Genomic DNA, 26,842 nt, shown 5'->3' on the forward strand with positions numbered 1-26,842 from the left:
ACAGGGCACACACACACACACCCCATGTGGGAATAACCCAGGACAGGGAACCAACCTATCACAGGGAACACACACACCCCATGTGGGAATAACCCAGGACAGGGTACCAACCCATCACAGGGCACACACACACACCCCATGTGGGAATAACCCAGGACAGGGTACCAACCCACCACAGGGCACACACACACACACACCCCATGTGGGAATAACCCAGGACAGGGTACCAACCCACCACAGGGCACACACACACACACCCCATGTGGGAATAACCCAGGACAGGGAACCAACCTATCACAGGGCACACACACACCCCATGTGGGAATAACCCAGGACAGGGTACCAACCCACCACAGGGCACACACACACACACACCCCATGTGGGAATAACCCAGGACAGGGTACCAACCCATTACAGGGCACACACACACCCCCCATGTGGGAATAACCCAGGACAGGGTACCAACCTATTACAGGGCACACACACACCCCCCATGTGGGAATAACCCAGGACAGGGTACCAACCCACCACAGGGCACACACACACACCCCATGTGGGAATAACCCAGGACAGGGTACCAACCCATCACAGGGCACCCACACACCCCATGTGGGAATAACCCAGGACAGGGAACCAACCTATCACAGGGCACACACACACCCCATGTGGGAATAACCCAGGACAGGGTACCAACCCACCACAGGGCACACACACACACACACCCCATGTGGGAATAACCCAGGACAGGGTACCAACCCACCACAGGGCACACACACACACACCCCATGTGGGAATAACCCAGGACAGGGAACCAACCTATCACAGGGCACACACACACCCCATGTGGGAATAACCCAGGACAGGGTACCAACCCATCACAGGGCACACACACACCCCCCATGTGGGAATAACCCAGGACAGGGTACCAACCCACCACAGGGCACACACACACACACACCCCATGTGGGAATAACCCAGGACAGGGTACCAACCCATTACAGGGCACACACACACCCCCCATGTGGGAATAACCCAGGACAGGGTACCAACCTATTACAGGGCACACACACACCCCCCATGTGGGAATAACCCAGGACAGGGTACCAACCCACCACAGGGCACACACACACACACCCCATGTGGGAATAACCCAGGACAGGGAACCAACCTACATGTATCACAGGGCACACACACACCCTATGTGGGAATAACCCAGGACAGGGTACCAACCCACCACAGGGCACACACACACACCCCTTGTGGGAATAACCCAGGACAGGGAACCAACCTATCACAGGGCACACACACACCCTATGTGGGAATAACCCAGGATGGGGTACCAACCCACCACAGGGCACACACACACACACCCCATGTGGGAATAACCCAGGACAGGGAACCAACCCACCACAGGGCACACACACCCCATGTGGGAATAACCCAGGACAGGGTACCAACCCACCACAGGGCACACACACACACACGCCATGTGGGAATAACCCAGGACAGGGAACCAACCCACCACAGGGCACACACACCGCATGTGGGAATAACCCAGGACAGGGTACCAACCCATCACAGGGCACACACACACCCCATGTGGGAATAACCCAGGATGGGGTACCAACCCACCACAGGGCACACACACCCCCCATGTGGGAATAACCCAGGACAGGGTACCAACCCACCACAGGGCACACACACACACACACCGCATGTGGGAATAACCCAGGACAGGGTACCAACCCACCACAGGGCACACACACACACCCCATGTGGGAATAACCCAGGACAGGGTACCAACCCACCACAGGGCACACACACACCCCATGTGGGAATAACCCAGGACAGGGTACCAACCCACCACAGGGCACACACACACCCCATGTGGGAATAACCCAGGACAGGGTACCAACCCACCACAGGGCACACACACACACACACACACACACACCCCATGTGGGAATAACACAGGATGGGGTACCAACCCACCACAGGGCACACACACACACCCCATGTGGGAATAACCCAGGATGGGGTACCAACCCACCACAGGGCACACACACCCCCCATGTGGGAATAACCCAGGACAGGGTACCAACCCACCACAGGGCACACACACACACACACACACACCATGTGGGAATAACCCAGGATGGGGTACCAACCCATCACAGGGCACACACACACCCCATGTGGGAATAACCCAGGATGGGGTACCAACCCACCACAGGGCACACACACCCCCCATGTGGGAATAACCCAGGACAGGGTACCAACCCACCACAGGGCACACACACACACACACACCGCATGTGGGAATAACCCAGGACAGGGTACCAACCCACCACAGGGCACACACACACACCCCATGTGGGAATAACCCAGGACAGGGTACCAACCCACCACAGGGCACACACACACCCCATGTGGGAATAACCCAGGACAGGGTACCAACCCACCACAGGGCACACACACACCCCATGTGGGAATAACCCAGGACAGGGTACCAACCCACCACAGGGCACACACACACACACACACACCCCATGTGGGAATAACACAGGATGGGGTACCAACCCACCACAGGGCACACACACACACCCCATGTGGGAATAACCCAGGATGGAGTACCAACCCACCACAGGGCACACACACCCCCCATGTGGGAATAACCCAGGACAGGGTACCAACCCACCACAGGGCACACACACACACACACACACACCATGTGGGAATAACCCAGGATGGGGTACCAAACCATCACAGGGCACACACACACCCCATGTGGGAATAACCCAGGACAGGGTACCAACCCACCACAGGGCACACACACACACCCCATGTGGGAATAACCCAGGACAGGGTACCAACCCATTACAGGGCACACACACACACCCCATGTGGGAATAACCCAGGACAGGGTACCAACCCACCACAGGGCACACACACACACACACACACACCATGTGGGAATAACCCAGGATGGGGTACCAAACCATCACAGGGCACACACACACCCCATGTGGGAATAACCCAGGACAGGGTACCAACCCACCACAGGGCACACACACACACCCCATGTGGGAATAACCCAGGACAGGGTACCAACCCATTACAGGGCACACACACACACCCCATGTGGGAATAACCCAGGACAGGGTACCAACCCACCACAGGGCACACACACACACCCCATGTGGGAATAACCCAGGACAGGGTACTAACCCACCATAGGGCTCACACACACACCCCATGTGGGAATAACCCAGGACAGGGTACCAACCCATCACAGGGCACACATGCACCCCATGTGGGAATAACCCAGGACAGGGTACCAACCCGCCACAGGGCACACATGCACCCCATGTGGGAATAACCCAGGACAGGGTACCAACCCGCCACAGGGCACACAGACACACACACACACACCCCATGTGGGAATAACCCAGGACAGGGTACCAACCCATCACAGGGCACACACACACACACACACCATGTGGTTTTTCCATCTCATCTTTGCATGTTTTTGGACCGTGGGAATTAACCCTACAAAAACACACGATGAACATGCAAACTCCACACACATGGAGCCAAGACAGAGATTCAAACCCTGGTGCCAGAGGTATGAGGTAACAGCACTAAGCACTGCACCACCACGCCGCCTCAAGACAAAACCGTCCTCATGAATATCGCATAGAGCACAGGGATTCACCTTGGACCACCGGAGCTGCCTTCAGGTAAATGAAATGAACATTTATATTCAGCAGAAACAATGGATTCCTATACTCGTTTCAGTCATTTTCCCTAAGGAGCACCATAGTGGCCTTACACTTTCCTCTTTTATATATATATTTAGGAAAAACAAAAGTCTGTGTAGTAGCCAGTTAGTAGCCATTCTCGAAGCACCGCTGGCATGAGGAGAGAAGCGTCTGCCCCATTTATCTTAAGCATGGCCTGAATTTCCTTTCCAAGAAGGAAATACATTCGAATGTAGCCCCGAACCGCTCTGGTACCAGTTGCAAATTACAAACGGCTGTACCTGTCTGATAAGCAAATCAATGCTGCGAGGACGACACGCACATGAAGCCTTAAGCCTTAACTCCAATTTTACAGTACAGGCGTGCTGACAGGGAAACAGAGGCTGATCTATGGGGATCTAGCGTGACTGGCGGTGATTTTCGGCATGCAGTCGTCCCTGGAGTCTCTTGCATGAAAGGCATGATAGCAATTTCTCGACTAACAATGGCACAGTCAATTAGTAAATAGCAGAATTGTGAGAGAGCATGTTAATCAGAGAATGGAAAGAGATCATTCTTACACACAAAGCAGAGACCTTCAAATTGCCCATCTTTCATCAAAAGAGCAAGAAATACAGATAATACTGTCTCAATGCATATTTAAACTAATTTTTTAAAAAAACTTATTAAATGTACAATTTCTTCTTATAATAAAAAAAACACCTTGTTTTCCACAATAACCACTTCTAGAGCTAAAAATTCATTATTGAATATGATGAGGCAAGACAGTGATGTGGAGACCATTTTCTCCTCAGAGATGATTTCAGTTGGACTCGGTTACAGAAATTAAATTTTCAAAGATTTATTACAACCGAGAGAAACCTTTGTATTTCAGCAATGGGGCTGGAGTACAGAGTGCAGACACTTCAGAGAAAGCTGTAGATCAAGCAGTCGCACAAAGCGTGACATTCATGGAGACAGACACTGCGACTGGGCTGTCGCCCGAATTACCTAATTCTGGCCTGACGGACACACGTGCTGCCGTGCCACGGACAGGACATCCTCACCATCACTTTCTCGAAACAGCTGAGATAATCCAAAGCTGGATATGGTGGCTTGATAGGGCAGATTGGGTTCAGATGCTTCGCAGCCTCCCCCTGTCCTGCCTGTGTGCAGTTTGTGTTTGTTCATCCTCTCTGTGTCTATACGGGTTTCCTCTTCCAGTGCAAAGATCTGCAAGTTGTGGTGCACCAATATGGAAATGTTGGCATCCCTTATTTCTTCATATTGAAAGGGAATACCCTACACCTAAGTGATTTATGAGCTGATGAAATCCCTCACCTACAACTACGGAAAGCGGCTGATCGCCCAATACGATCTTCTCCATTATTTTACCAGTCATGTCTTTAGCTCTGGTGCTGCTAACTTTTAATATTGATAAAGCTTAAATATCGACCAGCAGTTTTGCCCAAGACTCACACATTGGACCAATATGAATATCTGGATTTTTGATGACTATCGTTTGATACCATTAGGTGAATCGGTGCCTCTTTTACCCATAGTGTGTGAATGTGTGTGTGTTGGTCATGTAGAAGTACATTGTGCGGAACAAAATCTGCCCACAATGTGATGAAAACCTGTTATATTTCAGTCCCCACAACTCTGTGACTGCAATCAAAAAACTAACAATGCCAAAGTCTTGCATTGTGTTCGGATTCATATGGTTAACGTTAGGGCTGGGTAGGGGTTAAAGGTGTCCTAGTTGGGATTAGGGTTATGCCCAAAGAAATGAATGAACAGTCCCCACAAAGATGTGAATACAAATGTGTGTGTGTGTTCACATGTGTGTGTTCATATATGTGTGTGTGTGTGTGTATCCTGAGATAGACTGACATCCCTCCCAGGATGTTTTCCTGTCTGGTGCCCTGTGCTTCCTGGGACCAGTTCTATGCCTTCCAGGACCCCGCACTGGGACCAGCTCTATGCCTTCCAGGACCCCGCACAGGATAAGTGGTTATGAATGATGGAGGGATAGATGGATGGAGAGAAGTAAAATCAGTTGCGGTAAAAATGTCCCCATAAAACCCTGCAGAAACATAGCAGTATGGCAGCCTATTTATCTATTAAAGTGAACCTTCTTCGCTGCAGGGCTAGCGCCACTCACATTTTATGTTCCCCCATTATTTTTAGCATGTTTACTCTCTAGACATTTTCATTGTTATTTATTGACTTATTTGTTTAAAGAAATATATCTTAATGTTAATGGCATTTTAGCTGGCAGTAAAATTGCTTGCATTATGTCTTACTTTCAGACAATTTATGACAGTATCCGCCAAAGGACTTTTCTGTAATAATTTCTTTAACTAATAAACAAATTACACGATTAGCAAAATTTGCTCCAAGTCATCTACAGCAAATAGCTACTAAAATATTCTTGAATTGAACTCCTGTACCCAAAGACCACTCCCAGGTCCCAAACCATATAAAGAATGCATCTTCAAGCTGCAAGAAAGGGAATCTGGAATAATGACATGACTATGAAGCAGGCGTGACAGGAATGACCAACAAAGATGGCCTTTATTAATTGATTAAGCTTTTGCTGATATGATTCATTTCAAGCTCAGCACCCTAAAACAGAGTAAATTATCTGCTGAGATTTCATTTTGGAATTAAAATTTCTGCAAAGAAAGATACGGACCTTAACACATATAATTCTCAGACAGGAGAAAATTCAGCTGGAAAATGAAATATCACTAGGTGAAATTACATCATTAGTTATTTATGGATAAAATGGATTGAATAATCTGGGCAAAAGCTTATTTGCTTTGCAGTTTTTCATGCATGGAAATGTAACGAGGAAATGTGACTGAACTCAACCACCTGTTAGATATTGACTTGGCAATTTTATTTTATTCTCATAGAAATAATTTGAAAGTTCACGCTTGTGGCTACAGATAAATCTGACATTAAGACACGTAATAAATCAAAAGCCTATATTTTGCCTGATGAAAGTCACTGTTGATAAACCTTACATTAACCCTTAATGTACAGTAGTAATTAAAAAAAAATCTGATTTATTTCTGTTTACTTCAATTATTTCAACAAACGAATTCATATTTTGAAGGCAGAAAATACTCACAACAGACATAGAATTTGCCCAGTGAAGATTCAAACGTACTGAAAACACAGGTGTACAAAGCCGTAGTCGCAAATCAATAATGAAGTTGATTCTCCCAACTGCCTTCAAGCAGGATTTTTTTTATTCATTAAAATAATTATTTTCCCATTCGGTTCACATAACCATCAAAGCAGACAAATTCAACATTTACACATTCTCTGCTTCCTGGGTTCCTGTAGGCTGCGAGTCAATAAAACCTTAACCAAAATTGGACAGTAATTTGTTACCTTTTGTATACAATACAATCACCAACATGGTGCCCACAGGCACCAGGATGCCCCCAAGGACCACACGAGTTGCCCGCGGACCTGTTCTAAAAATAGCACAACTCACTATTGAGCAGCTTCGAAAATTTAATTTGACCCTGTTGCTGTTCTTCTTTAATCACATTTGCATTTACATAGATTTGAAAATGACAATATCTAAAAAAAAAAAAAAAGCATTTAAAACATGTTTATTAAACATGATTTAAGAAGAGTGTGTCAAACTGGTAGCCCTTCGTATGGCTCAGTGTCCGTAAAGTAGCTCTCAGTTTCAAAAAGGTTGGTGACCCCTGGGCTATGCCGTCCCAATTTACATGACAGCTGTGCTTAAAAGAAACCCAATATGGCTGCCTGAGTGTCAACACACAGCGCGAAAAACTGACCAGACGTATAAATACATTTTATGTTGCATTAACAGCAGTAAACCAGGGAATAACAACTGGTACAACAACAAAAAAAAAGAGACATGTGTATATCGTTCTACGACTGTTTTATTTTTTTATTTGAAAGTAAATAACTCATCTCCAAGACAAGACCCACCAGGTCAACACAAACCAGAAATCCCCAAAATGCAGAGCGGGCCTGGCCTATCAGTGTCTGTTCGTATAACCCAAAGCTGAGGCATCACCCCCAAAGACACACGCACATGCACCACGATAATCAAAAACAAACACGACAACCTAAAGCAAATTATTAACTTGAAAGCTTAAGTATTGGTGCAGTTTTAGGTCTACAGCAAGTCACCCTTTTCACATTGCCTTCATCCATACAGAGTCAAGGAATCATTTTCTCATTAAATCAATCCATCTATTGTAGTGTTTCTCAAACCAGTCCTTGGGGACCCCTAGATGGTCCAGGCTTTTGCTCTCTCTTCCATATTCCCTGAGAGTTGGGAGAAAGCAAAAACCTGGACCATCTGAGGGTCCCCAAGGACTGGTTTGAGAAACACTGATTTATTGGATAAAACCAATGACAAATACTGGCACATTCTTACTAAGCCTCTGTGATATCATTCTTAGAGGTCATTTATTCTAACTGTACCATGTATACAGTTTCCTGTGTATAACAAATGGCACTGCAAAACTCATACTTCACCGAAAATGATGTGAAATTAATGGTAAATGATTGCCTGGATATAACTTCAGTCTTTATGCTTTTGTCTGTTTTTTTTTATTATGTAACGAACTTAAAGTAAAAGAATAAACAAACAAAAAAATCATTTGTCCTGGGCGATATATCGATATGATATCACCCAGCCCTACAAATAATAGTTGGCAAATTAATGGTAAAATCTGAAGTGATGTGTTCAGAGAAGGATAGTTAGTCACCTGCACACAGTCACCTTAGAAACCGGTGCTCAGGTAAAGCCCTGCTTATAGAGCCTGTGGCCCTGAGCACATGCGCAAGCTTGATATCGTGCTGTTGCAGATATCTGATAACTGAACCCTCACCAACCAAGACAAAGGCAGCAGAAGCCTGAGGTCACGCCCCCCCGTGGGCAGGTACTCGGGTCATAATACCGCCCCATCAATATCGCTCTTTGCTTCTGGGCTTCTGGCACCAATGTAGCGACTCTGCAGTACAAGCTGGTGGTAGAAACGCTGCAGACTCTCAAAGACTCTCAAAAACAGGAACGTTCAAAAGCAGCTGCGTGACTTACGGAGACTGTTCGCCGTTGCTCTAGCCTGAATGTTTTCATAGTGAGGAACGTGCATCCCCAAGCCGTCTTCACGCGGATGATCTCCAGGGCAGGGACCTTGTTGGTTCATCACATTAGCAAGGGCCCTGGAACAAAGCAGGCTCCCTTGGTCAGTCATCACAAGAGCATCATAACACACTGGGAACCAGAAATGTACCTGTCAAACCTTAAATCCCCAGTTCAGTAACAAATTATTTTACAAATTACAAATGATTATTTTTAGTAGGACAATGTCGTAAAACTCCTGAAAGATGTAAACTTCTGCATACACTTTATGACAGGGGCTGCAAGTTCATGTGTCCTGGCCAGTTGCTCTGTGATCTACTGCTGTTGGTCACAGACAGCAGACCAGTCCACTCATAACTTCTGTATAGTTCAATGCTATGAACTGTCAGCCAGAAAAGTGAACTTACTAGTACTAACAGTCATAAAGTTATATATTCATTATTCAAGTCCTATATAAAGTTTGTAAAGTGTTTTGCATAGCTTTAATGTACAGTACAGTAGGCTACTACACATCCAGTTACATTTATTAAGATAACTACCTACTCGCATCAAAAGCTAAGCGTGTAGAAAAACAATAGTAATAGATTTATTTCATATAAATATATATGAAATAAATCAGTGTCCTTTCATTAAGATATTAAACACAGTTTAATCGCATCTATTTCGTGAACACTAGGAATATGCTACAAAAAAATTAAGCAAAAATGGTCTCGCGAAACTAAAACACATTCTAGGTGTGTTTACTACAATTATGCATAAAATAATTTAAACTGTATCGTTGGTGGAGTAGTCCCAGATGTTGCATGAATAGGAAATTTCTATGTGCGGGTTGTCGGAGCATTGTCTGAACTCGCGGAATATCCCGTTAGAATCTCAGCAAACTGGGTTTCTAGTGAATTGTCCGCAAATAATATTAGAAGTGACATTGTGTGATCATATTAGTGCCTTGTGTCTTCATCCTGGGGGATTAGCCATCACCTGTTCATTTTTAAATAGCAGGTTTGATCCAAGCTGCTACTGTTCGGGAAAAAACTGCATGCATTCACGAGAATATAAAAGATATGCGCGTATGCTAATGCTACAGTTTGACGTAGAATTCATTAAGCAATAGCTGAGATCTCAGAGTATAAGCTCAAAGAAGCCATTTCGCCGGGAGCTCAGAAAGTCCGTTCACCTTCGAATACAAGTTGTCATGGCCATTAGCGTGAATGTAAGATTTTTTTTACTAAAATGTAGCGAAAACTTTTACTAAACTTAAGTGGTCATGAGTAACCTCTGGAAAACCGCAAATTAACCTTATAAATTCTTATAATGCGAAGAAAAAAGGGGGGGGGGGATGAAGCATGGACATCAGACTACCAAAATATATAATATATATAAATATATTCCGAGGAAAGCAAATTTTTAAAATGAAAATGATATAAGTACTACTCTAGTTCTGAAGAATAATAAATTGCGTTTAAACGTTGTCACTACCAAATGCATTTAATCATCTTTATTATGCAAGATGTTTCAGACCTTGCGAAAACAATATAAAAGTAGCTTAAACGCAGTTCCCATTCCGCCTACTTGCAGGTGAGACTGAGCACTTTGGGCATTTTATTTGGAGGAACATGTAATCAAACCTCAGCGTGGAGCGCAGATCGCAGATCGCTAAGTGCGTGACCAAACTACAGCTTAACTACCACTGGATGTGATACATGAGCGTCTAATGGTTATATGTGTGCATGAGTAAACGGTAACTTACAAAGGTTTTCATTTTAAAGTTAGTGCTTTGCACAAGACCAAGCCAGAAACCGAAAGCCTTAGAATTGTATTAAAAGCCTACCTGGACATATTCTCTCTCTGTGGTCGGTGAGCCTTTTCCAGTCCAAGTTTGGTGAATATCCCAACAAGCGCCATGATGGCCACTACTCCACAAATTATGTAGACAATCAAGTTAGTTTTATCCTTGGTGGGATCATGCCTGGGGTCGTTCTTTTTGAACGGGGTCTGGCCCGTCATCATCCATATAGGAGTGTCGTAGTTTTTGCAGGTCTCTTGATCGAGGCGCGAGCTCCTAAAGGCGCAGCAGAAGCGGAAACCACAAGTCCCGCAACAGTACAAATAATTGCCGGTCTTGCAAACGAACGGTGGATCCCACTGGCCCATCACATCGTAATATCCACGGCATCGGTCTTCTGTGTGCGGGCTTTGTGAAAAGCTATTGTCCGCTGATCCGTTGGACCCCGAAACCGTCACGAATCCATCCAGGTTCTGCTGCCCAGGTCCGCCTCCGGCGTCGCATTCCGCTACCAGAACTTTGACCAAAAAGTAACCAAACATCAACCTCCCGTTTGTCATCCTGTAGTTTTCCCCTTTCGGTTTTCTTTAGAACGAATACAGAAAGGAAGAAAGTAGATGATACAGGTGAGGAGGGTTTGGTATCATAAAAAGTCAAGTACCATATTCCCAGTAGGTACATCACCGCGCAACCCTTAGCATTTTAGATTCTTTTTTCTGCTTAAAACTTGAAACGAATGAAGCTTCAAAATGACAACTACGCCGTTAAGATAGATCACAGAAGTATAGGTAGATGCACTTGTGCAAGTTCAGCACGTTTCTGACACATGCATAGACACACACAGGTGTTTAAAGGAGTCCCTCAAGCGTCATTAACCCAAGCCTGACTCCTTTACTGCTCCCTGCGCTTCCAGTCATTTTCTCCGCTAGCCTTTGGAAAAACGTGCGATCACACGCAGCTCCTCTCTGCGTTTGCACAGATTAAACATCACAACAGATAGGAGAGTGAGGGAACACGATGAGAGGGATGTGGAGTTAGAAAACCCTGCGAGGTAGGGAGGGGGGAGGAGGCATTGACACAATGAAAAAGCCTCTGTCATACGCTGTGATGTGTTCCGAAAACCCAGATGGTAGCCTAAATTGATAAGTAACACATGCTTTTATGTTTGTCATAAATCGACCTCGAAGGTCAAACAGCCACCACTCTTCCCTGGCTTTTCAGCATTGTTATTTTATTGTAGTGAGACATTTTAGTTCTACAAAAGCCGTGGTGCGGGGAAAAAAACGCGTACAGGGATAACTTTGAATCATATAATGAATCAATGCCACACCAATTAACACTGAGGAAAAATAAATCATGCTAATTCTAATGTGTTCTTGGGATGCACTTCTGTATTATTTCAGTGTCATTTCGCAAAACGTTCTTTTAAAATAAAGAGAAAAATATTCGTTGTTGTTGCTGTTAATTGCGTTGCAATAATTTTATTAGTGATGATCCCTCATTCAATAATGGGAAACATTTTTCAGTATTCTAAATAGTCACCGAGTATCGCATCCATATTACAGAACCTATTCTTTCCCACCTGTATTGTAGCATACATGTTTTTTGATCCCTTGGCACTGCAGATTACCTCAGTTATATAGTACTATGATATGCGCACGCCGTTTTCCCTCTTCCCGTTTTGCGCATCTTTACAAAAAGTATTATTGTTGTTGTTCTTATTATTGTTGTTGCTATAAGTAGTAGTAGTAGTAGTAGTAGTAGTAGTAGTAGGCATGTTTTTTAACCGTGGGCGTGTCTTTTTGGGATCATTTCGGTAGTTGTATGTTCTGTTGCAATTGAAACAAAGAACCAAGCACAAAGGTATGCGTGTAAGTAGGGACATGTATTGAGATTGTTGCGCAAACTGAGAAACGCCCTTGAACTAAGTCCAAATTCGTTTCCTAAACAATTAATACAAATCTATCAAACAATTAATAAACCAAAAAAGTACGATCTATTGAACCCTGGAGGCGTTGGTTAACCTGAGTATGTGCATAGAGCTAGTGGCAACATTGTCACATAAAATAAAGTATTACTGCGCTTGCTTAGGTCATAAAGCAGAGTATGCATGTCATCTTGGAATGCAGCAGGTGGTGTGGCGTGAGCTGGAATTGTCATCAAAATAAGCCACATATAATAAATATGATGTACAGCATTGCTATCCTTGAGTCAGACGCTTTAACATAAAGATTTAAACTTTATAAACTTTTTACGAAGAACTTCATAGGAGGATAAACAAAATATTTCTGAGGGAAGTTGATGGTTTCATCAACTTTCTCAGGTGACAAGGTGTCTCAGCATTTAGCACTGCATCCTAAACTCATCAATGGCTCTGTGCTTATGGAATTTTCATGTCCGTGTGGGCTTTCATAGATCACTTGGTGTCGCTGAATTTCTCAGAAAGTGTGTCTGTGTGTCCAAATTGGACTGGCTTCCTGCCTATTGACTGTTTTTTTTTCCATTGTGCCCTATTCTGCTCTAAGTTCCCCCATGATCCTGTATTGGACAAACAATTGGAAGATGAATGGAATGGACTACTACTACCGTTATCTATATAGTCTCTATGTCCTTTACAAAGTTATTTGTATTTGATTGCTCCTTCCACCGAGTATCGGCGGAAGCCACGTGGCGCCCTAGGCAACCTTGACCGCCAGCGCCCACTCGTAAACCGCCCCCCCACCGTGTATTTCGTTCATAAATCAAATACTTCTTTCATGGATACTCATGCTTTAACTCACATTAAAATATGCAATATACGCAATTTATCAAATCAGAATATAAATGAAGTGCTGTCTGCTGATTCACGTGTTTCAAACCATACTTTACGGATCACGGTGGCCTTTCGGTATGAAGAATAAAGAGCAGGGATTTTGTTGAAATATGCGCTGGGAAAAGTTGTGAAGTTGGCTTGGGGTATTGTTTTCATTCATATTCAGTAAATAGTTTAAAGCAGAAGTAAAAAAAAAAAGACGTCCGCTTTAAGAGAATACAGGCAGAAACAATACATGATCGATATAATCGATCGATTCACGAGGAAGTCAAAGTGCATCAGGCTGCGACGTTACGCTTAGAAAAGCGGCTGTTCCGCGAAAGATTGACCATAATATACCAGGACACACACAGACAGCAAGAAAACAGGGCTTAAATTACAGGCCGAAACTATGGCAACGGAGGAGGATATGTTCCTTAGAGCCAAAGATCGGAGCTACCGCGGGCTGACTGAAGGTACCCGTTTATCATCAGTTTATCATCGCTCGTTTCGCAGGTTTGTGTGTGTTTACGGCGTCAAAGTGAAGGGCACGTAAAGCCGGCCGAGTGCACGGGAGTTTTACTGATAATTACTCCTATCAGAATATAAATTTAACATAATAAATAATAATCCAATCCCAAAACGTATAGATAATAATGACACTCACTGAACTGTATCCACCTTAGGGTGTTTCATTAATGATCTGAACATTTCCCCACTATGTGTGTCTCTCTCTCTCTCTCTGTGTGTGTTTATATAATACATACACACACTTGCTTCGCTCCGCACGTTTGCACGTTTTAGCTTTCCATCCAGCCACGATTCACACTCGGCTTGGCACCAGAGATCGGGCTCGATCTACGGGGGATAGAAAATGACCCGAAAGTCATAATCAATACAGCAGATTGTTCCAGAATGGTTAAGGTTACAAAACCCTAATGACCCCAAGACTTAGGACCCCCGAAGCAGGCCTGGTTATCTTGTCTTAAAGCAAAGGAACATATTCCCTGGCAGTCATGGGATCTGAATATCTTGACCAGTGAAATGTGAAATGGTAAGACAAAGTTTTCTGAAAAACAATGAGCAGACAAGTTGCTGTGGTGCATTGAAACTTCTTTCCAGCCTTCAATTAATATATGTGCTTCTTCAGCAGTTAATTAGTTTTAGTTTTCTGTTTAGTCTCTTATTACCGAGAAATTAATTTGAGGTGTGGGATATCTTTTCAAACATGAATTAGTTTTTTTTTTGCTTTTCGGGAAATGCTTTCATCTTGAATTATTGTTTGTATTGTCTGAAAGCACCATCTGCCACCTGAGAAATCGTTTTTTTTTCTGAAGTTACTTCAGTGCAGCCATACATTTAGTTCCTATATTTACAGTCGACTGCCTGGGGTACTCTGGCCATTTTTCTCTGTTGATGTTTCTAATGTTTTCTGAAAGTAGTTCACATGCTCCTCCAGGGATTTTACTTTTTACCAATATCCAACATTTCAAGAGTAAGGAAGGACCCAAACTCTAGAAACAAGGGCAGTTTGTTAAAAATGACAATCTTGTCTATATTACACATATTGAGTAGCTGTATGTCAGAGTGCTGCTTACACATTTGTATCTTTGATCTGAAAACACAATGACATCGTTGTCAGGCTTCACTGGTAAACCACAAAAGCTCCCTCCTTGTGACTAATTTAAGCAGTTCTTAAACTATCGTAACTTGCATATTATTCAAAATAATGTCATTTAGTTTAATAGTTAGTGTGGTTTGTCATTTAATACTATATGGTTGAAATAAATAAACAAACAAACTGGCAGTCTGTCCAGGATGTCCCCCTGCCTTGTTCCTACACTGCCTATAAAAGACTCAAGTCCACCCCCCCCCTCCTCCCCCATTGGATGGAGGGATGGATGGAAGGATGGATGGACAGGAATACAAACCTTTTTGTCTGCAGAAAGTAGGACACTGAAACCATGTGCTTCAGTTACCCTGAAGTTAAGCAGCAGTAGCTTGCCGAGTAGCTGGTAGGGAGACACTCAGCTGCTGCTGATACACCTTTGTAGGGTGGGAAGGCAGAGCTCTTTGTACCTTGTTTTCTCACTGACTAAAAAAGGCCTGCAGTATTTGCGAAGCCACCTCATGCAGAAACCGGAATCTGATGCCTTTTAGGTTGAAAAATAGCACCCGGCACATGGGATCAATAGTCCAGCTCTCTCCACAGTGTGAAGGGAGGTGGGAGGCCCGCACAGCCTTGCTTCAGTTTAAAGGAGAAGCCCCTACGGAATGAGCCAAGGCCTGGTGCCTCTGCTTGACATTCTGACTGCTCCTGTTTTAACAAAGCCCTGTTGAGGATGTTAATCATGCAATATTGACAGAATGCTGCTGTCCAAACAAAACACTTAAACTCTCTCCATTCCAGTCACTGAACTGAGTCGCAGCTAGAAATACTGGTAGTTTTTAACCTTGCCAGTTGCTCTTATTTAGCTTATTGTTAGAATTTAGAAATTGGATTAGATTTTTTTTACAGTATATTTATTTCTATCAAGATGCTGTTTGAGAAAAGTGATTACAGGAGATTCATGGATTGTATTCATTCATTCATTTTTTCACGTGATTGCCAAATAAAATGCATATAATTGCTACAAATAACAGTAATATGTAATTTATAAATTTCGATCACAATTAGTGCACCAGTCTAGCACTAATCACAGTATTGCCAGTTATCAAAGTCCATTGACTGTTGTGAGGCGTTTCTGCTGTAAGAAGCTTTAATCTCCTTTCAGCCGCAGAGCAATGTTCTGAAATTCTCGAGTGCATCTTGAGTAAGTCAAAACACAATTAAAAACCTGTGAAAAGATTAAGTACCTTGATGTCTTGTGAGTTGGGGCATGTTTTTGATGAGAGCTTTAAGATTTTAAAATGCTGACTACATTCAGATTCGTTCAGGGAAGAACCGGAATCCTCATTCCATTTCCCGTCTCGCATAATGAAAAAATTAAGGCGGAAATGACCAGGGGACGTTTGGTTCCTTTAATGCTTTTCACTGTAACAATAAGCTAGTTTATTAAGATAAATGGCTGTTTATTCCTGAAATCTACAGACAGGTATCATCTCACTTAATTTTACTTAGCTGGTGCTTTTCAAAAAAACAACATACAACTGAGAGAGCAGAGTCATCCAGTACCTGGAGCAATTGGAGTTAAGGGCCTAACGATGGCATGGTTATTTTGCTGGTAATGGGATTTGAACCTACAACCTTCTTCACCCTAACTCAGAGAGCCACCATCTGAAGTGTAGTTTGCCTTGTGCTTTTTAATAAGTTTTCACCACTGAGGCTGATCTTCTCCCCCCCCCCAGACGAAGACAAAAAGTGGAGCGGCCCTTTCTACTTCATCCAGGCTGCCGACCCTCAGCTGGGCTTGATGAAAGCCTGGAAGGTGGGAGACTGTGACGGTGGGGGGGATGAGTGGGACGACGAGGTGCGCCTCACAAGGCAACTGGTGCAGGCCGTCAACAGACTGCAGCCCCGGCCGCGCTTCATGGTGCTTTGTGGGGACCTGGTCCACGCCATGCCGGGTAGGTCTGCAGCACCTCACCTCTCAGAAGGCTTGTGCTTAGGAATCTGTGGGCCAGGGGTTGCAGAGAGTTATGCAGGCTTCTGTCCATTTATTGATCCATGTGCCCTGTTGTTATATAATGTTATCTAACCTCATTCTCTTAACATATCCCCTGTAGGTGAGTCTTATGTTCCAGTAGGTCATACTATAAAGCAGCAGAAAATCTCCTTTGAGAATTTGTGATGGTCCCAAGATGTGTCCTAAGCTTCCCAGTAATGTCATAATATTTTGAAACTGGAGCATCTTCTCCACTGTCTTTTAGGTACAGACTTGCTGTATCGTATCTGCTTTAATGATATCAAATCGCTTGCATGTAAGGTGAATCGGAGATTTTATTCTCTCCTCCTTATTGATACCGTGTTGTAGTAAGCGACTGGTAGCCCAGTGACTGCATATCAAATGCTGCTTACAGGAGTGCTGTACACATGCTCTGCTCTGTATTAACTAGTGTTGTAGTTCTCGAGACCGGTCTTGGTCTCGAGACCGGTCTCGAGACCAATTTTTTGTGGTCTCGGTCTTGTCTTGGTCTCGACTCTATTTGGTCTCGGTCTTGTCTTGGTCTCGACTCTATTTGGTCTCGGTCTTGTCTTGGTCTCGGACATAGCGGTCTCGATGGGATGGGGAAAAAAAGAGAAAACTGCACATCCTCACAGAACAGTATCAGTATATTTATTACGCGCCTCAATTCAAATGCAACCAGTCAGATGCATCCATTTCAAAAACGTTACATTTTATACATTTTCTCCACGGACACTGCCAGTGCTTCACAGTCCACAAACATCATACACATCGTATCATACATCGGCAAAAAAATGTCCGAAAATGTCCGCGAAGTCTATAGCACAGTTATAATTCAAATAAATTAGGTATTTTACATTGATTAGAAAGCATGGTCTTGGAGGTGCAAGTCAATCTGGAGGCTCATTCTCTTCAATTCAAAGCAAAGGATCATTACATAGCTGTATTCATAGCTTACCCGAGGCCTCTGTCCCTGGTATAAGAGACATAATATGAACATCTTTCTGGTACATCCCATCTCTTTCCCTTGACGAGGTCTGATAAAATGGTTATAGGAGAGGATTGCTGAGAATATTATTTTCAATCAGGTCTCGTAACTATGAGAAATCTGGGAGATTTTAAATGAGAGACATATGGACATACAGACAATATAATTGAAAAGATAACATGAATTTGATTTAACGAGTAATGACACTTTACAGCAATGCCTTTTTTCTCTACAGTTGATCTGGGTAATGTGATGTCGATTCTAGCCCTAGTCTGTTTTCGGTCTTGGTCTTGGTCTTGGTCTCGACCAGTCTTGGTCTTGGTCTCGCCTTAGTGTGTCTTGGTCTTGGTCTTGGACTTGGTCTTGGTCTTGGTACCCTCAAGTCTCGGCAGTGTCTTGGTCTTGATACCCTCCGGTCTCGGTAATGTCTTGGTCTCGGTTTAGGCGGTCTTGACTACAACACTAGTATTAACAAGCTTTGACAGTTACTCACTGTATTGCAGCATTGTTTGATTTTTTTTTTACTAGATTTGCTGGCTGTTTGTGGTCTTGTTAATATTGTGTGCTAGAGTAAAAAAAAAAAAAAAAATCACATTTCACCCTTGAAGAAAACTTCTGTAAAGAAAGTAAAAGTGATTTAAATGAATTCCAGGTAATGTGCAGTAAATTGAAAAATCATGCCACGCTTTAGTGCACATTTTTTAACCTTCCCCCTACAAAGAGTATTGGCCTTTTGTAAATCTTGATTTGTCTAGCTGTAGTGAAAATGTTCAATATCAGTCATATCTTCTTTAATAATATGTTTTGTAAGAAACATATGCACTGTATACTGTATGTGGGCTGTTACTTTCTTACTTCGCAATTCTACAATAATACGTACAATAATAAAAAACAAGCTTAGTCCCCATTCAGCCCCCCCCCCCCCCCCATTCAGTCATTAAACTTTTTTTATTTATTTTTTTCCTCAAATTAGCTTGACTGGAGGGGAAAATATACTGTGGAGTTTGAATAAATATTATCCTGTATACGAGGAATATAAATTCTTTTCAAATGATTCTTGAGTGTGGGCTCTGGGGCAGCGAGATGTATTAATTATGTCGCAGATTCTCTTTTTATTATGGATGCATTTTCAGAAGGTGCTCAGTCAGCCTGGCCCTCAGATGCCTCCCGTCCTTCCATCAGGGCGGAGGGGGACAGCATGCAGTTTATCACGGGTTTTGGGTTTGAATCTGAAGCCCTGAGGGTTTTTAGCCTCGTGCTGCCCCCGTATTGCTGTTAAGCATGTCGGTATTGTGGGACACCCAGGGCCACGCGAAGCCAAGGCCGGGCCCCTGAAAGACTCTACCGAACAGGTGACCACAGCGTTTCTCTCCGGCGCCCCCTAGCCATTGGAAGCCATGCAGCCATTCTTTCTAACGTCTGTCTCTGGCACAAATCCCAGATGATTGGCTGAATTTGAAGGATTTGTATTATTATTATTATTATTTTTTAAACTAAAGCTGATTTTTTTTTCCTCACAGAGTTTATTATTGAAAGGTTATCCTTGAAATGTGACCGTAACCCCATAAAATAAAGTGATTTCTAAGGGTGCCTTCGTTTTGAATGAGCGGCACACATGGGGGCCAGTTGCTCTCCATGCTTCTTTATTTGGTTTGCGGACACATACTTTCCAGCTCAGGCACAGGTCTGAAGGCTGGAGCTCTTGCTGGTTTGCATGTCACGCTTTCACAGCATAGCCATTCTCTCTGACGGAACGTGCCTGTTTGTTTCCTTTGAAGCATTTTAGTTGAACGGAATCGGAAAGGAACAGAAGAAGCCGTCCATCCAAAGCGGAGCTCTCTTATTAGTGCAGTGGGAAACTAATTTGCCTAATTGCTTCCGACTTATCAGTAAATGTCTATAGAGCTGAGAAAAATGGATCTTTATTCCAGTGAAATGGAAATAAAGCAATGCCCTGTGCAGACAGCGGTGAGACGATAGGTTAGAAACTGGGGACTAGTTGAAGCTGGTCGAGATGCCTTCACCATTGTGTCCCGCTGCTGAATTATATGGTTTACCCAGCTAGATGCCTACACCTCGAATTAAGCCAGTGAAGGAGTTTAAATCAGCCTGCAAACTGTGGTGTTATTCAATGACATTGGTTATTTTCTTGATCCAGTACTGCTTACACTTGTACCTGGACATTCATTGGAAGCTCAACCTGGCCACACTTATGCCTAGTTGACTCCTTAGCAGCGTGTATGTTTGCAAAGTGTTGCTTGCCGTACTTGTATGTAGTTTTGGACGGAAGCATCTGCTAAATAAAGTAAATGTAGTGATTTTGCATATTAAGATCACAGACAGCCCTTTGCAAATCTGCCTTGAGCGTCACACGGGGATCGAAACCACTAGACGTGGCTGACGTAAGGGGCCGGTGCAGACGGCGAGTCTGCTCTCTGTGTACAGCATGCTAAAGTACGGAGCTGCTCTTACCCACTCTGCTAACAAGCAGGCTTTTAATGGATTATAATAAGCTCAGGCAGGACCTGCTCACCGTACGCTAAACAAGTCAAGTATTTGATATGTAACTTCTCTTAAGTGGCCAGACAGCTCTATTTATTCAGAAAACCGTAAGAAACAATATATATTTAAATCGCAATCCGTATTTTTATTGTATCATCCATGTATACGTTGCATGAGGGTGATAATTGTTATACTAACAAACTATTCACACCCCCACACCAAGTTCAGTGGTATGTTCACACCGATGCGTTCCTACTGATAAATGATACTGTTGGCATGTTTGATGACGACAAATAAATCCTTTATTGGCCATTTGCACAAGTACAAATACCGGCAGTGGAATTTGTCTCTTCACCTACCCCATCTTGCTCTCTGTAGCAGGGGGCTGGGGTCATAGTGTAGTGTCAGCTACTGTGCAGTGCCCCTGGAGCTGGGGAGGGGCTTAAGGGACCATGGACGTGGGTCTGTTCTGCCAAGGCTGGGGCTTGAACCGCCAGTCTTTTGATTACGGGCATAGAGACTTAGCCCAGTGAGTCGTTCACTGCCCCCGTTATCGTTGTCCACTGGAACCAAAGAAATGTTGACTTTCTGCATGTTGCACACACTCCTGGTCCTAAGTAAGTATCTCGCTAACATTTCTCCCAAAGTCCCTGTCCTGGGTAAGCAGCTGGGACGGGAATGGATGGACAGGCATGGTTGTCCACTTGTCTTAAACCTGTCCTAATGATTTACTCCTAACCCTCCTTTGATCTACATGTACATCTTCCTCCTAGTAGCCCTGATACACTTCACCTTACAGTCTATAAAATACGTCCATAAAAGATCCATAAGAATGTCAGTGCATATTCACTCAGGGACCACAAAGCAGCCAGAGTCTGCCGCTGTCCCTCCCACCGCCGTAAAAACACCACACGTGAATCTGCTGTTCTCTGCCCGCACATGATCAAAATGTATCGTTTTTGCTCTGGGCTCGTAGCACAGCGACGCTGAGGGGCATGATTGTGGAAACGCACTATTCACTTTACGGCTGAAGCCCATCTATTAATTTGCTTGTTTATTATACTGCTGCCTCGTGGCCTCACAGCCCCGGGATTGCGGATCTAAGTTCAACCCCGTTTCGGTCCTGCTCATGTCCTTGGTTTCCCTCTGAGTTCCTGCAGGGCCTTCTGCTTTGAGCAGATTCGCGATGCGATGCCCAGGCATGCCCTACCCAGGTGTATACTGCTGTTAGGATTTCAGGGTGGCCTCCAAGACCAGTTGGAAAAGTCCATTTTGATAATGGAAGGGGTTGATGAGGTGATTTTAATGGTGTTTAGCAGATGTTTTCGGCCGGGGTGCTGTGCAGAGACTCCCACTCCACGCAATAGCAGGCCTGCCCACTAGCATCTAAATAAGGGCTTCTGGCAGCAAGCCGTTTTCTGTTTTCTCGCTTCCATTTTCTGTGCCCTGCTGTCTCACGGTAAACAATGGCTTCCATCGGGGGCTGTATAAAACTTGGTCAGGTGCATGGAGGATGGAATGGGGGATTTCGTTTTTTCAATTCAGTTTTATTTGTATAGCGCATTTTCACAACATTGCATTGTCTCAAGGTGCTATACGTTATCCCTGGCCAAAAGCTCCCAGTGAGCAAGCCAGAGACAACAGTGGCAAGGAAAAAACCCCTAGAAGGAAGAAACCTTGGGAGGAACCAGACTCAAAGGGGGAGCCCATCCTCCAGGGGCCGGCAGAGGAAGTCAAATGAACATATTTGGTTATGAGTATGGGTTTGACGAAACGGTAGAGAGGAAGAGAAGCATGCCAGTTTCATCTCCTAAGCAGGGAGAACAAACTAGTGTCAGGTCTTGAGAAGGACACCAAACACAGAGATCAGAACGTGTGGTCTGGGTTGGGAGGAAATGACAGAACCCAGGAGCCCAGGCGACTGAACGTGCTTCTCTTGCAATTTTAAAATGACTCAGGAATATGTATTTAGTTTTGCCTTTGTTCATTTTCAACACTAAACATTAATACTCCTGCTTTGTGTTTCCATGCATGCTAAGCAGCTAACCTGAGCTTGGGATTTGCAGACCGTCTGTCTAATGACCTTAATGCTCATAGCAAACGTCTTGCTCGGCACACTGAAGACAATTCAATTTTCCCCACAGAAAGTCTCTGCAGCTTGCTGGTGAATGTGCAAGTCGCACGCATGTAAAAATTATAGCTGTTCATCTTTGAAAAGATATGTAAAGAGGAAAGGGAGGGAATCATTGCTAATCTTTATTGTGTTCCGTCCAGCTGTGAACAATAATTCAAGCAGAATATTTCACTTTAGTGCAAATGAAATGCTGAAGAAGGGTAAAACAATGCCTAAGGCAACTGTAGGGAACTATCTTCTTCCCGAAAAACATACCAAACAGGGTTTAATTTTAATAGCAAGATGGCGGCATCCTGCAACCGGTGAAAGTGATGAACATTTCTGAATCTGAGCGGTTGTATGTCATGGTCTGAGCATTTTTGTCTTTAGTACTTATCAGGTACAATGTGTTTACAGCCTGTGAAGAGTTTTTGTGCATGGTTCAGCCGCAGGAAAACGCAGAATACCAACGTTGCTTAGGCAATGGAGAAGCATTCCTTCACCGTGTTTTATGGTAACTGTGTCCCTACGTTAGCGGCGACATAGCATGATTTTTGTCATATACTTCTACAAGCAGTCATTTCTATTTCTTATACATATTTTTTCAGGATATTGCTGTAGTGCACTGACAGGTTATAACTTATAGAACTCTTGAAGTCCAGCGATGCTATCATAAAAAATGTGCTGAAATTGAAACGCTAACGGCGATGTTCTCAGGACTTTGCACAGTCCCAGAAATCAAAGGCTGCATTGGGCCAATGGGAGGCGACGTTTGCCCGCTTCCTCTTTAAATGGATTCATGTAAAAGAATAAGAGGCAGTGCTGTTATTTTGCAAAGCACTTCTGCATAATTAAAAACAAAGCTTTGAATAAGCAAGTTTTCCAGATCTCCATAAGTCTACGAAACCTCAGCTGGAAAGCCTGTTGTAGTCACTTTTTTTTAATCTCTCATCAACACTGAAGTTCTTCTCATTGGGTGATACGGAATGTGTGGGCGTGGCCATCGCTGCTGTTCGTGTTAAAGACAGTTGTGTGTCAGATGGGTGCTGGCCATCCCCGCTGCTTTCTGGGTAAGGGGTAGGCTAAAGTAAATGGGATGATGAGTGGGGCGTCTGAGTCAGTCCCTGACGGAGCCCCTGGATATGAATGGTACAGTAATTACAGTGTGAGATAATCACTGCAAAGACTAATTAGAGCAGCAAGGAGGTGATGGGTGCTATGTTTACCTTCCTGTGCCACCTTCCTGCTCTCTGTGTTCAATAAAGGAGCAAAGCCGTCTTCAGTCACGTCAAACCGAGTCTCCCCAGAAGTCTGCCCGGCATAACCGACCCCCCCCCACCCCACGTTAGGACATCTTTGTACTGCTTGCTTTATCTTTTCTTTTGCTCTATCCATTCTGGGTTTCGAGGGCCAGGTTAAGTCCTTGCTGCAGAGACGCGTGTCAGCAAGGGGGATGGTGACGCCAACTGTCCACGATTCCAGGAATGAAACTGGATTGAATGAGGGAGTAACGATCCGTCAGAAGGGGTGCGAAAGACTGAAGTGAAAATAAAAACACCTTTAAGCGGTTCTTATACATTTTATGAACATATTGTGGAATGGTGAAGTGGTTAGGCAGAGAGATGAATGACGAGACGGTGATGTGTTTAGTGGTAGATTATTAATGGCTGTTAAACGTGTGTGTGGTAAATAATTCTCTGGTACATACCGCCAGATATTCATGGGAAATAAAGAGTAGGGCGACACCCCTCATGGTGAGAAGGAGCCTGCAGACGCTGAGCTGAATCAGCAGTGACAGGAGCCTCGATGTTTTGGAGGGAAACACTATTGTGACTGAATGTTGCTTACTCTGCGCGGTGAAAGGTTACCGTTCTTGGTGACCTGGTTATTAATCCCTAATGGACATCATTATTACTATAATGTGATTGAGAGAACTTGATCTTTCACCTGTCAACATTTTCAACTACACTGCCCTACAAAGGCAAAGCACAATAACTACACTGACCCTGATATTGAGAAAAGGGTTTTTACCTTGGTTTTAGTATGGATTTTGTAGTTACTGTAATTTCTGCATTCTATTTTCTTCAAAACCAAGCTCAGTTGAACTAAGATATTTTGTCATAATATAAAATGGAGCATAAGAGAATTACCGATTACATAACTCAGTTTTGATTAAATATGCATTTAGTGTGTTCTGCCTTTCAAGGTCAGAATGTATGAAATGTGACATATGAAATGTGCTGTGATTGGTGGGGCAAAGCTGATCTGCGGCGTATGGAGATGTGTGTTTGCCGCCCCCGTGAATACGGGTCGGCGTTGGCCATGCCCTCTTTCAGGGTGTTTAATTGTTACCTGCCCCGCTGTTGGGGTTTTGCCGTGGGAACAAAGCAGCGGGTGATGCCACGTTAATTATGAAGCTCTTTGCTGTTTCAGCTCAGGCACCAGTGTGTTTGTTCTGAGGTTTGTTTCCTCCCTAGACTGAGAACAGAGCTGTGTGCGGCGCCTGCTGACCAGCATCTTTGCAAAGGGCTGTATTGGCTGCATATACTTATCGCGGCATATCGGAGGGACCGGTGTCTGCTCTGTGTTTATTTTGAAAATGTCTGCTTGACTAATGTTTTTTTTTTTCCCCCCTCCTGCGTTTGTGTCAATAGGGCTGTGAAGTCCGCTGGTTTTTTCTGTCCCAACACTCGAGTGATTCTAATATGGCATCGCTTTGGCTGGGAATTCCGCCGCTTGGCGAGAAAATGGCATCACCGAGCCTTTGCAGGTGTGAGTAATTTACTAATTGGGCTACTTTCCAGTCTGCAGGTAATTTTCACTGCAAAAAATATGGGTGATGTACTTTTCTATCAAAACAAAGTATTTGACTAATGAGTGGAATATAACCCAGACTCCTAGCCATCCTACTGCAATACTGACCACCAAGGGAGTTTCACAACAGGAGATATGGAACCCATCTGTGAAATCCTTCAGGTTGATATTATTATGCAGATATAACTATACAACTATCATTCATTCATCTTCAACTGCTTATCCTGGTCAAAATCATTAGAGACATCAGGTAGTTTAACTGCTTGCCTTTGGACTGTAGGAGACACCTGGAGCACCTATATATGCAGTTACTTGTACCCACAGGATAGATGAGGTGTGACTCTGACTTTCATGTCACATTTCATTCATTCTGACCTTGAAAGGTAGAACACAGTAACTGGTACATATACTATACTATACTATATATGCAGGCATTTCAGTAATGGACAAAAGCTGTTTACTTGTTGCTAGCATTTGGGAAGCAGACAGAATGTTAGACTAACATTTTTCTAAGAATAATTTTATGATAATATAAAAGTGCTTATCAACATTTTGCGAATTATTTTTCTTTTCTTTTCAAATATGTAAACGAACTGTCCTTCAAATGAATTCATTGATCTTTTCTTAATATTAATAACCAAGTGAGAGAGAGACGCATTGGAGTCACATCTGTTTTGGTGAGTCCCTGAGGTCTTTTAAGTAACAGAAAGACCTTAATTTGTCTGCATGTCTTCTATGTGCATCGCTTATTGGTTTGCTGAGCTCGATTTTCCTATCATTAAAAGGTATGAACAGAAGTTTCAGGCTGTTAATAGTCAGTGCTGTTTAGAATGACGTTTGAAAACTGCACGTCATTCTTGTGTTAGACTTGATGTTACGCTGGTCAGGGCTTTGTGGAGTACACAAGTACAGACCAGTTTGTCTCAGAATGTAGCATATTAAGCTGTTGTGGAATTATCAAGGCATCCATGTTTTCTGTGCTATTTCTCAGGGTTGGCTTAGGGCCATCGGGGGGGGGGGGGGGGTAGATATGTAGCCCCTGCCGTTTGCTTCCTGCATTCCTTGACTGTTCCTTCATTGGCAGGAGTGGTCAGGTTCACGCAAGTGCAGGGATGATTGAGGGAAACGCCAGTTGAGCCACATGGCTTTGGAGCCCGTGAGCTGTGACAGAGGAGGGCCGTTTATCTAAGCGGGGTGTTTTGGGGGGGGGGGGCTTGTGAGGAAAGCTGAGGACCACTGTAGCCAGCTGTGGGGGGGGGGGGGGGGCAGGGTGTTCCAGTGATACAAGAGTATTCAGCTTGCCAATCATGGTAAGATAACTGGCAAATGGACACCAGA

General features: G+C 44.0%; 2 protein-coding genes across 2 annotated transcripts in view; one reads left to right on the forward strand and one right to left on the reverse strand.

Annotated features, from left to right (window-relative positions):
• shisa9a (shisa family member 9a) overlaps positions 1-11,688 on the reverse strand; it is a 54,721-nt gene extending 43,033 nt beyond the window's left edge. The window contains exons 1-2 of the mRNA XM_023797252.2: positions 10,716-11,688; positions 8,843-8,967 (exon numbers count right to left, since the gene is read on the reverse strand). Coding sequence (XP_023653020.1) covers positions 8,843-8,967; positions 10,716-11,230 — 640 coding nt within the window. The 5' untranslated portion in view covers positions 11,231-11,688. The remainder of the gene's footprint in view (positions 1-8,842; positions 8,968-10,715) is intronic.
• Positions 11,689-13,732: 2,044 nt separating this feature from the next.
• The window catches only part of cpped1 (calcineurin-like phosphoesterase domain containing 1), a 30,395-nt gene continuing 17,285 nt past the window's right edge, over positions 13,733-26,842 (forward strand). Inside the window, exons 1-2 of the mRNA XM_023797244.2 lie at positions 13,733-13,937; positions 16,810-17,028. Of these exons, the coding sequence (XP_023653012.2) occupies positions 13,874-13,937; positions 16,810-17,028 (283 nt within the window). The 5' untranslated portion in view covers positions 13,733-13,873. The remainder of the gene's footprint in view (positions 13,938-16,809; positions 17,029-26,842) is intronic.

Source organism: Paramormyrops kingsleyae, chromosome 5, assembly GCF_048594095.1.
Source record: "Paramormyrops kingsleyae isolate MSU_618 chromosome 5, PKINGS_0.4, whole genome shotgun sequence".
Taxonomy (NCBI): Eukaryota; Metazoa; Chordata; class Actinopteri; order Osteoglossiformes; family Mormyridae; genus Paramormyrops; species Paramormyrops kingsleyae.